The sequence below is a fragment of the Lytechinus variegatus genome, chromosome 14, assembly GCF_018143015.1.
Source record: "Lytechinus variegatus isolate NC3 chromosome 14, Lvar_3.0, whole genome shotgun sequence".
Lineage (NCBI taxonomy): Eukaryota > Metazoa > Echinodermata > Echinoidea > Temnopleuroida > Toxopneustidae > Lytechinus > Lytechinus variegatus.
The window spans coordinates 31,557,401-31,570,194 of record NC_054753.1 but is presented as its reverse complement, the minus strand read 5'-3'; the positions used below and the strand labels follow the sequence as shown (position 1 = coordinate 31,570,194).

Below are 12,794 nucleotides of genomic sequence, written 5' to 3'. Positions count from 1 at the left end.
CTTCATGATGGCATGCTGGCAAGAGTCCAGGACAACGGTGAGACCTCTTACTCATTCCATGTCTCCAACGGAGTGAAACAAGGCTGTGTCCTTGCTCCCACCTTGTTCAGTCTCATGTTCTCAGCCATGCTGACTGATGCCTTCAGCAATAGAAACATGGACATTGGCATCAGGTACAGGACTGATGGCTCTGTCTTCAACCTTAGGAGGCTTAAAGCGAAAACCAAAGTCTCAACTGACACTATCAATGACTTCCTGTTTGCTGGTGATTGTGCCCTCAATGCTTCCACAGAGGGTGACATGCAGCATAGTGTTGACATGTTCTCTGAGGCCTGCAACAACTTCGGCCTTACCATCAGCACAAAGAAGACTGATGTATTACATCAACCAGCTCCAGGAAAGCCATACGTTGAACCCAACATCACAATAAGCGGACAACGTCTAAATGTAGTGGACAAGTTCACATACCTCGGCAGCACACTCTCAAGAAACTTTGTCATTGACGATGAAGTCAATGCCAGACTTGCTAAGGCAAGCGCTGCCTTCGACAGAAAATATACAAGAACGTTTGGAACAGGAGAGGAATCTCAATCATGTGTCAATAACAGCCAGGATCAAGGTGTACAGGGCAATGGTTCATGGTTCTTACCACAATGTTGTACGGCTGTGAAACATGGACAGTTTATCGGCGCCATGCTAGGAAGTTGAACCATTTCCACACCACCTGTCTAAAAATACGTCTTGGCATCAAGTGGCAAGACAGGATACCAGACACTGATGTCCTCACTCGTGCGAACCTGCCCAGCATTTACACCGTCCTGATGCATTCTCAGCTCCGGTGGGCAGGACATGTAGCTCCCATGCCGGACGAACGTCTTCCAAAGAAACTTCTGTTTGGCGAGCTCCAGGAAGGAAGACGCTCTCATGGAGACCCAAAGAAGCGATTTAAAGACACACTAAAAGAATCACGTAAGTCTTTTAACATCAACCATGACACATGGGAAAAGAAAGCCCAAGACAGAGGAGCATGGGGAACAGCTGTACATAAGGGTGCTGAAGCATGTTAGGCCAATAAGACCGTAGTGGCCGTAGCCCGCAGGCATGCCAGGAAGGCAAGAATTCTGCCAACCCTGTAGCAGCAGCCAATATTCCCTGTCCACACTGCCAGAGACTATTTTAGGGCACAGATTGGCCTGACTAGCCATCTGCGGACCCATCAAGCTAATGACTAAACCCCAGGATGATTAGATGGTCCTCGTCGCATCGACGGACAAACAAGATATATATATATATATATATATATATATATATATATATATATATATATATATATATATACAGTATGTTGATACTCGGAGTGCTTTTTCAAAATCAAGTTGTAAATCGAACGAAATAATGAAAGCCTGATGTCCGGGCTGAAACGTGTTTTGGGTATTGCCTTCAAAACTTGATATTTTAAGCTTCATATCAGAATATTGAGCAAGATATGTATCTCGTCGAATATGAATTTCAAGCGCGAAGCGCGAGTGAAAAATTTATGTAGTGAAATGAAAGATTTTTTTCTTTCCTCTTTTTTTTTGCTCCGCCAGGGGGGGGGGGCCTTGGATTCGCCTATACGCCCCCCACTCAACCGTATAGGGTTAAATATTTGTGACACACCCCAAGATATAATACAGCAACAAAAAAATACAAGGAAAAATCCATGACAGTTAAATTATCTTTCATTACATTTTTTTTAATATGTAATCAAAAATATTAGAATGCATCCAATTGTTAGTGTACTCACTAATCCACATTAGAACGTATTATATTAATTTACAAGTTACATGTTTTCCTTGCGGAATCCGGCAAAATAGTCATTGAGTGTCATGACAAGCGTAACATGTTCATAATATTCGATGCAATTATTTTGCTTTTAACAGACCCTTGAACACTTACGATTTCTACTTAGACTTTTCCCAGATCCTATAAACTCTATTAGAGATAATATCGCAAGTAAAATGTAGTTTTATTGTCTCATACTTATACAAGACGCACTCTTACACACATGTGAACAAGAAAAAATATTTTTTTCATTGCCGAGCAGGTTTAAATTTGCGAACATTTTGATAAAGATGAAGTGTGACAGGGTATTAGACTATACCCGAGGTTCATGTTAGCACCTCAATCACCCAATGCGGGCCTGCGGTACCGGTTGAAACTAGGTGCAACTATTTCAATTTCAATTTATTTCATTTTTAACAGAGCAAAGTAAAGTGGTCGAAATAATTCTAATGAACTTGTGCAGACAAATTATTTTTTTTTTAATTTTCAGCTCAATATATTTCTATCACCCCCGCCCCACATACACACACACACAAATTGCTCAGACTGAACTTACGCCACTGGGCCCCATTAATGACAATCCATCAAAATATAAAGAAGAAGTTATTTTGATAACAGAAATAAAGACATTAGTTCCCCACTCGGGATTCTCAGTGGAATGGTTTAGTGATTAAAAGGAAAATGAGAAACAAAATTGGAAAATGCATATTTGGATTGAGAATGTAGACGAAGCCTGTCGTTTCTTCCGCCCGCCTTGGCCAGCTGTCATTCCAGTTCGTTCGGTCCAATAAGATTCATCTCCTGCACATAACCCTCGTACGATTGGTCCATTTGAAAGAGTGACGTAACCGGCTGGGATGACACCTATTCGTTCATAGTTTAGATTTACGATGCGTGCTGAAGCTATATCGATCACCTGTAAAGGAATAGAACAAAAGTACACGAGAATCTTTATCATCATTGTAGTGATGATTGCAATTTATCTTTAGAATCATTGACCATTCACACGTTGACTCGAATACTGTGATTTGAATTTGAATTCCTGAGCGAAGGCGGTATTGTGTCCTTGGTGACTTGTCAATCAAACCCAATCATCGCATACGATGAGTGCATGACTATTGTATTATCTACGAAAGTGTTTGAAAGGTCACGTAAGCTCCGCCCCTCAAAAGATGTTTTGGAGGTTTAACCCTTTCAGACGTAAAATTCCTACCGTAATTTGAGTGAGACTTAACTAACCGATTTTTCACACGGTAAAAAAAATCGTAATTTGAATGATGATTCCAGTTAAAACATAAGGCTAATGACGAATGTTTAGCACGTGTGAAACCAAACTAGAACATGACTAGGCTAGAACGCTAATCACAAGCAATCATCATTGCAATGATGATTCAAGATTCACGTGTGAAAAGGGCCCTGGACTTATATGGAGTAGAATTTGAATTTGTGATTAGCTTTCGTGATTCTAGTGCAGCAAACGTCCGTTGTATCATCTCTGCATCCTATGGGCATCCTCGCAAATCAAATCCACCGCAGCTGAATAACGGGAAGAGGGAGGAAAGGTACTTGGAACGTTTATCCATCGTTAGAAGCACGGAAATAGAAACCCCCTTAGAGCTGTCATCCACTAGTTTCCATCCGTTTTCATCCGCTAGACTTCCGATGAACATCCCTTCCACAAACCACCCACGTCCGTTCTTCTCAGTTAACTTTTAGCAATTTTTTCGCAAATTTTGTCAATTTATGTTTTTTCCCCAAGCTTTTTCCCACGAGGTCATATTTTGATTTGATTTGATTTGATTTATTGTTTTCTTCTGCATCCATAACATTCGTATAATACATTTTTCATAATATGTTAGCATTTTTGGCATGAATTATAAATAAAGAGTACTAAAAAGATAATTCCAGACGAAAATTATTATATAATGTTTAAAATTTGCAGGAGAAGGATTGTCATCATAAGCAGATTGCTTGAAAAAAAATGACAATCCCAAACTTATACTAAATGAATTAATGAATACATTTATAAAGCAGAATGGGCATATATTTTCAAATAGCTGAGGGTGACGGTGATATGATGATGATGTTGATAATGATGATGATGATGATGATGATGAAGGCCATGGAGATGATGATGGTCATTATGAAGATATTGGTAATGACTAAATCGAAGGAGGAATAAATTCACGATAAAAAGGATACGACACAGAAATTTTACTTCAAGTATTCTGATAATAACATAGATTTAACGTTGCCTTAAATGAATGAAGAGACGAACATTGTTTAACAGGCTCTGGTAGAGAGTTCCACAAATCTGGACCATGGTGTCTTATGGATCTCTGCGCAATAAGCAATTTGGGGTTAATTAAATGGAAATTTGAAGAGTAACGGGTAGGGTATGAATGAATAGATGTATTCAGAGTATAAAAATTGTGAAATGAAGGTGGGAGCATGTTATTTATACGTACTTAAACATAAGTAGTAAGCTTTGAAGAGTATTTATGTCACATACTGTTATAGTCTTTAGTTTATGGAATAATGGATTTGTGTGTGATAAATATTGGGAATCAGTACAGATTCGAATTGCTTTTTTCTGTAATAAGTATATTGTATTAATTTTAGTTTTTGCACATGTTGCCCAAACTATGTTGCAATACAATATATAAGGCAATATTAATGAATTGTATAGTATGACAAGAGTTGTATGTGGAATTATGTTCTTCATTTTGTAAAGTATACCAACGTTTCTAGAAATACTTGTAGTTATACAACGTACATGTTCATTCCAATTTAATTTTCATCTATTGTGACACCTAAAGACTTTGTTTCTCTTTTCCTTTTGAGAGGAATATTGTCTGTTTATATTATAAGGAAATTCGTTACCATGTTAGTGTGTATGCTTGAAATATATAAAGTTTGTTTTATCTATATTGAGTGAAAGCTTATTACACTTAAGCCACAAAGATAGTTTTGGTAATTCACGGTTAATTATATCTACTAAAGTTTCCAAGCTGTTATGTGAACAAATAATGTTGGTGTCATCTGCCGTTAATAAAGGTGTTACAGAAGTCAAATCATTAATATATATTGAAAAGAGCAAGGGGCCTAGGATTGATCCTTGTGGAACTCCGCATTGTATTAACTGAAAATCAGAAGGAATATTATTGTGAATTACATATTGTTTTCTATTGGACAAATAACTCTTAAACCAAGATAGAGTAATTCCGCGAATTCCATAATTTTCAAGTTTTTTAAGTAATGTCTGGTGGTCAAGTGTGTCAAAGGCTTTGCTTAAGTCCATGAATACGCCTATTATATGTTCTTTATTTGCCATTGCATTTGTAATTTTGTCGTATATTTGTATTAACGCCTGATCAGTCGAATGTCCTTTCCTGAATCCATATTGGTTAGAATTTAGAAAATGAAAAGTATCTAGAAACTTATGAAGTCTATTGTAAATAATCTTCTCTAATATTTTGGAAATGCTGGAATGAATAGAAATAGGCCTGTAATTTGTTATTTCATGCGGATTGTCTTTTTTAAAAACAGGATTTACCTTTGCAATTTTTAGGGAATTAGGACATATTCCAGTGCTAATTGACAGATTAAAAATATGACACAAAGGGGAGGCAACATAGTGTATGATCTGCTTAAAAAGGGAAGTACTAATTCTATCAATTCCCTGTGATTTGCTTGATTTGAGATTTTTTATTTCAATTAATTCCTGAATTTTGTTGGGTTAAAGAATAAAGAAGAGTTAATGAGAGTGGGAAGAAATTTTCCAAAATTTTCATCAGTTCTGTCAAGTTTGTTTGCCAAGGAGGGTCCTAAGTTCACAAAAAAGGAATTAAAGGTATTAGCTACATCTTCTGAATTTATCGCAAGATTATGAGCTGTGAAATTATCTTTGGGTAATATTTTGGGTTTCTTTCCAATCAAATCATTTATAATCTCCCATGTTGCTTTCATGTTTGATTTGACTTTGTAAAGCTTCTCGGAATAATATAATTTGCGAGAAGATCGAATTGTATTGGTTAGTCTAATTCTATAAGTTTTGTATTTATTTTTGTTTTGAATAGAAGGGTTCTTTAAAAATGCCTTGTAAAGTTTATTTCGGGTACGTATGGATCTTAAAATTGGCGACAACTTGTTCAGGGGCCAAAATGTGTAAATAAACCCTCGAAAAACTAGTTAAAGGTCAAGTCCACCTCAGAAATTGTTGATTTGAATCAATAGAGAAAAATCAGACAAGCACAATGCTGAAGATTTCATCAAAATCGGATGTAAAATAAGAGAGTTAAGGCATTTCAAAGTTTCGCTTATTTTTAACAAAATAGCTATATGAACGAGCCAGTTACATCCAAATGAGAGAGTCGATGATGTCACTCACTCACTATTTCTTTTGTTTTTTATTGTTTGAATTATACAATATTTCAATTTTTATGAATTTCATGATAAGGACCTCCTTGCCTGAAGCACAAAATGTTAAAATATTGGAATTCCACGTGTTCAGGGAGGAATGAAACTTCATTTCACATGACAATGACAAGAAAATCAAAATATTTCATATTTCAAACAATAAAAAACAAAACAAATAGTGAGTGAGTGACATCATCGACTCTCTCATTTGGATGTAACTGGCTCGTTCATATAACTGTTTTGTGAAATTAAGTGAAACTTTAAAAATGTCATAACTTTCTTATTTTACATCCGATTTTGATGAAAGTTTCAGTGCTATGCTTGTTGAATTTTTCTCTTTTTATTCAAATCAAGTTTTTTGGGGTGGACTTGTCCTTTAAGGTAGTTATTTTGCACACAGGTGAAAACTCGTTTAGGGGTGTTTACTTGGTCACGCGTGTGTACAGCAATATATTTGACTGCCCCCCCCCCCCGGGGCAGACACAAATCCTGTTTTAAACTAGTGATAAACAATACTCTGTTTGAAAATAGCTTGTATTATATTTTCTCAAAATATATTCCTCCTATTGTGTATGTTTTCCTATGCTAAATATTATTTCGTATTATTTTTGTTTTGAACAGAGTATTGACAGGTGTCATAGAGGTTTCAAAAATTTGATTTAGTTCAATTCAACTTGCTGTGTCCAAAGAAAGAGGGACATCATAATCTGGGGGGTGTTTCATCAAAGGTGTCAGCACTGACTAAATTGTCAGTGCTGACTATTTCAGTGAAATCATTGGTTTTGAATGGCTGAAAAGCACTGGCCTCTGACTGTTGCTATGGTAACTGTCAGAGAAAGACAATTTGTCAGTGCTGACAACTTTCATGAAACGGACCCCTGTGCGCATCGTCACTGCCAGTGGATAGGCTGCAATTCAGACCACTTTCATCGAGTGAAGGTTTTGCAGAGCACATTATGGAATAAAAAGATACAACTTGTAAATACCTCTTGATCTGTTCTCATAAATCCAATGATTCTATCTGCCATGTTCATCATATCTCCATGCAGTGATGAAGCCAAACATTCATCTTGTACTTCAATCATTACTATGGCCTGTTTAGAAATTAGAAAAAGAAGAATGGTATAACATGCAAAGCTAGAAATTAAAAAAAATATATATCAAATAGATTAAGATGGTTAGCAGTAAAACCTGTTTTTAAATGAGATAGGATTATAAGAAATGTGAAGTGAGACCAAACGGTAAGTTGTATACCATGCAAGTGGCACTTTATCGATTCACGTAATCAATTCAATTGACATGGACATTTATATTGTGTCGAAAATGACATTGGCCTGTATTCTGTCTTTAGTCGGGTTTAAGTTAAACTCAGGTTTAAAGTTCTGGTTTAAGTATGGATAGCCAATTGTTATATAAATCACAGTAGAGATATTATATTTCAGCTCATTTTGCTTTTAAATCATTCATAATTATCTAGGAAGAATAAATAGATGATTGTCTTCACCAACGATGAATCAGGAAAGAGCAGAGTAAACATAAGAAACGTACAACTCAATAAAAACTTTGATACTTTTGGCTTCCCATACTTAAACCATGCACAACTTTAAACCTGAGTTTGAGTTAAACCCAACTTCAGAATACGGGCCATTGGGTTCATGTGGTTATGATAGCTTTTCTCAAAGTTCAACCATTTGTACTTTCAATAAAGAGCTTTCTATTGCTGATTGTTATTGTATGTATCGTATTGATATGACAGGCGGAAGATTTTGTTTAATATAGCAGTGCCATTTCCATTTCCGTTAATCATTATGAAACGCAATCATTTTTACATTTTATTTCGGTTACTTCCTTACATTTTGAAACCAACTACTTATTGATGCCCGTATTCTTAATACCAGTAAGTTGGTATTACAGACTGAAAAGTTTGTTGTTATTGTCTTTATGTTATTGATAGTGAAAAATTAATTACTAAAAATTAAAATTGCAGTCGTACAAGTGACATTTCATAGAAATATTGAGACTGGCGTACAAGCACATAATCATACACCCAAGCCCCTTCATAGATTGGTCTATAACCATGATAACAGCTCCTTGGATGAGCGATGTGAGATGTCTTGGTGATATCTTGATGATAAAAGGGAGATCATGATGAAAATGAACAGATGTATATATATATAAACATATTTATATATAAGAAGGTAGAGGTCTACCGAAAATTTGGAGAGTGACTAAAAGAACTTAATTGTTGGCATTGCAAAAACTGCATTACTCGTGAATTTGTTTCGCATTCCTGATATATCTGTTATAATCTCAATGCCGGTAAATACCTTGTCCTCCACACACTTAAGTTTCCCAATCATTTCTATTGTATTCCACCATCTCGTTTAAGCCATTACCCCCTCTGTTGTTATTTTGTTATCTTATTGTAATCCTTTTGTTTTGTACTCAACCCCCTCTGTTGTTATTTTTGTTATTTTGTTATCTTTGTGTAATCATTCTGTTCTGTACCGTTGATTACCCATTATTTACTTTGTTGGTATTACGATTTTATTTGTATGGTTTCGTTCCACTTTGTTTGTTTCAATGCATTATATGCCTGATGAAGGCCCTTCTGGCTGAAAGCTAGCCCAATAAAAGAGATACTTGGAAGCTACGACTTGCATCAATGCTTGAATTATTTAGGCCTATATGTATATATATATATATATATATATATATATATGATTTACAATTGACATATGACCTAACATAAAGCTTAGATTCTCCTCTTTCTTCTCAAATCACTTACATTATTTCTCATTCACGCATGAGTGAGCAAAAACAATTTGAAGAGGGGATACCAAAAAGTCACTTGGTGGGCTGTATCTGGGTTTCAAAAGGAAAACCACATTTTTAAAAAGTTCAGTATTTGCTCTTTAATTTGATACCTCAATTACAGAAAATGGTCAATAAATAACAAAGTTCTGGTTATTTGAAATAAGGCTTGAATTTCAATAATTTCATAAATGAAGAGCTTTTACAGGCTAGCGTTCAAACTCACTCGACACTCCGTTTTGTTGACGATCAGCCATGCATTAAGTCTTTTATTAACCGTGCGATATCTTCTGTGGAAACCGGTGGAAACACATTTATTAAATGAAATTATGAAAATACAAGCATTGTTTCGAGGAACATAACTTTTTTACTTCTTGACAATTTTCTGTGATTAAGGTATCAAATGAAAGAGCAGATATTGAAATTTTTAGGCGTGTGATTTTCTGTATGAAATTCAGATACACCCCGCCAAATGGGTTTTTTTTATATCCTTTCTTTAAATTGTTTTCGCTCACTCATGCGTGAATGAGGACTAATCTAAGTAATATCAAATAAAAAAAGGAGATTCTAAGCTTTACATTGATAGGTCATGTGTCTATTGTATTTATGATTAAGTTATGATAAATCATCGCTAAATCTCGGTTTCGTTTTTTTTTGTGGGACGCACTGTATATATACACGACAAAAAAGTAAGTTCCCCCTAAATCAAGTTGTTGTGTCTTTTGAACCGAATCATTTTGAGATATGATATTTCATAGGTGGTTTTCTACACTCATTAAGCAACTTCTGGATGAAATTGAGATTGACCAGTTGAGTCATGCATGAGTAATTAAAGATTGAATTAAAAATGACCATTTTTGAAAGTCACAAGAGTCGTTTTTCAGATTGTACAAATACAAAGTTGGGCAAAAGTTGTTTTAGGTGAATTTTATGGTGTTGTGCTGTTTTACTATCCATCATTTAACCACTTCAGATCAAATTTTGATATCGTATTTTCATGGTTGAGTGAGCACAATGTATCGCAGGGGCCGCGAAACGGGGGGGGGGGGGCTTTATCCTCCATTTTTTCTAAAAGCATGTACAAAAATGTGTAAATTACCATACGATTGTGATTTTTTTACATGAAATGTGTGCAGCATCATAGTATAATAGTACATGCACGTATATGTGTGACGAAAGCGGAGCAATTTGGTTCACTCTCATTTTCATCAGGGTTGATTGTGGCAGGAGAGGTTGGTTATTTGGGTGTGTGGATGTAGTGGTGTCTAGAAACCTTTCCCTCATTCTCCTTACCCTGTCAAAGTCAATGGCGACGTTAGCCCGACTGGAACCACTGATATTAGCCGTTTCTACAAGAATCGTATTAGAGTCGTAGTTGTATCGCATCATCTGTTTGCCAACCTCCCCGCTTCCTTCCGTCATCACTATGTTCTTTTCCTGGAAAAAATTTGAAACAAAAGTAATGATATTGGTATTGATAACGATGATGATGATGATGATGATGATGGTGATGATGATGATGATGATGATGGTGATGATGATGATGATGGTGATGATGATGATGATGGTGATGATGGTGATAATGATGATGATGATGATAATGATGATGATGATGGTGATGATGATGGTGATGATGTTGATGATGATGATGGTGATGATGATGATGGTGATGGTGATGATGATGATGATGGTGATGATGATGATGATGGTGATGATGATGATGATGATGGTGATGATGATGGTGATGATGATGATGGTATTGATGATGGTGATGATGATGATGATGATGATGATGATGGTGATGATGATGATGATGGTGATGGAGATGATGGTGATGATGATGATGATGGTGATGATAATGATGGTGATGATGATGATGACGACGACTATGATGATGATGATGATGGTGATGATGATGATGATGATGATGATGAAGACGACTATGATGATGATGATGATGACGACTATGATGATGATCATGATGGTAATATGGTGGTATGTGGTGATGGTAATTATCATGATGATAATAGTGATGATCATGATCGTGATGATGATGACGACAGAGATGAATATCGATAATTGATATGATAATGATTATAAAATTGATGTCAATTGGAATAATTATTAATAGAGGGTAAAGCAGAGCGTGTATAGAGCCTAAAGTGGAAAAACTTTCAAATTGTGTTTTTCAATATTAATTATATTTTTGTTGGTAATGTGTTCTTTATTCACCTCTGACGACACCAAAATGAGACAACTTTATAACAACTAAAAAAATTTAAAGGTTGATAGAACTTCTTAGATCATTTTCGTAACAAATTTTTTTGACAAGCAAAAACAAAGTTAAGAAAATTCTTTGCCCTTTCCTCCCCCTCTAGGACTGATACGCTTATGAATGAAGTGCTTTGTGCATACACTTTGATGTCGAATAAATTCGTCTCTTTATCCATTGTATCGCACGATTGAGGATAAATAGTATGTAGAAAACATATTTTAATTGAAACCTTTGGTCAAACATTTTACCAAACATAAAATGTGCCAGTATCCATGGTAACTTAATTGGTCAAAGGAGAAGCACATATTTTTTTTGTATTGTCTATGGCAAAGCAGTAAAATAATTGGTACCTTGTCTATTATTTGCAGTAAGCCATTAAGGTCTTGATGGAAATAAGATATCAATAATTCTCAGCCAGCAAAAAGCAACTAAACTGTACAATCCTCATAAAGCAAATTATCTCATTGGGAGAATGCTGCTTTCATCATTCCAGTTTCCTTCATTTTGGCGCAAAGGCACTGAACGATCGGTGTTAGATCAATTCTATTTGTCTTTTAAGAGTCATCTGATAAGAACATCTATTAATACAACAAAAAAATTTAGTTATATATGAAATATTCCAAAATAATACGCCCCAAAAAATACACATTGTCTTAATTACTCAGGGTACAAATGAATTTTCGTTTTGAATATCCTCAGGCTCTGTCTCTTCCCTTTTTTCACCCCCCCCCCTCCCCCTGTTCATTACTTGAAGAATCGGCTTGATTGCTTTTGTGTATGACTGAGTAATGGATTTCATATCTTGCCACGTGTAACTACTTGCCACATGCAACTAATTGAAACTGGATAATGTGGAGCATAGTTTATTCCCTTGGACCGATGAACAGGCAGTCCTACAAGCATCGTCGGATAAAAGTAAAAGTAAGTAAAGTACTTGAAAACAAAATCCTAATAGGCGATCGGGGCTCTACCTTCCCACTGCGTCGCTGCTCTTACCATACTGCTTTCCATCGCTTTCTCTTGATCTCTCCCTCCAACTGTTATACATTGGTTCGCCATACCCCCATAATCTCCACGAGAAAGGATGACCGCTGAGATGATTACGCCAATTGAGATAATGATAGCAACGACAATCGATGCTATAGCACGAATCTTGACCTGGTTATAAAGAATAATTAATTCTGATCTTATAAATAAAATGAAGGATACATTCTATAACTGATATGTATGTTCTTTTGATTTGACCATTTTGGCTATTGTTGGTGGAGTTGAAGTGATTGGGGCAAAGTGCATTTTTGGGGGAAATGATTATATGACATGTTTTCCACCAAGCGCTTCGCGCAAAAATAGGTGTTTGGCATTCAATGTATATACATATGCAAAGTTAAAAAACGGTAAAGCTTTACGAAGACTGTAAAGGAATCTTATAGAGTAGGCCTGCGTGAAAATACTCTTCAAACAT

At 35.7% G+C, this 12,794-nt stretch overlaps 1 protein-coding gene across 1 annotated transcript; it reads right to left on the bottom strand.

The window, feature by feature from the left end:
• Positions 1 to 1,720: 1,720 nt before the first annotated feature.
• On the bottom strand, positions 1,721 to 12,484 carry LOC121427772. The gene is made up of 4 exons (XM_041624327.1): positions 12,329 to 12,484; positions 10,351 to 10,494; positions 7,230 to 7,337; positions 1,721 to 2,740 (listed from the first exon to the last, which is right to left on the bottom strand). The coding sequence occupies exons 1-4, from the start codon at positions 12,389 to 12,391 to the stop codon at positions 2,495 to 2,497; spliced, it is 561 nt and encodes a 186-aa protein (XP_041480261.1). The 5' UTR covers positions 12,392 to 12,484; the 3' UTR covers positions 1,721 to 2,494.
• Between the last annotated feature and the right edge of the window lie 310 nt (positions 12,485 to 12,794).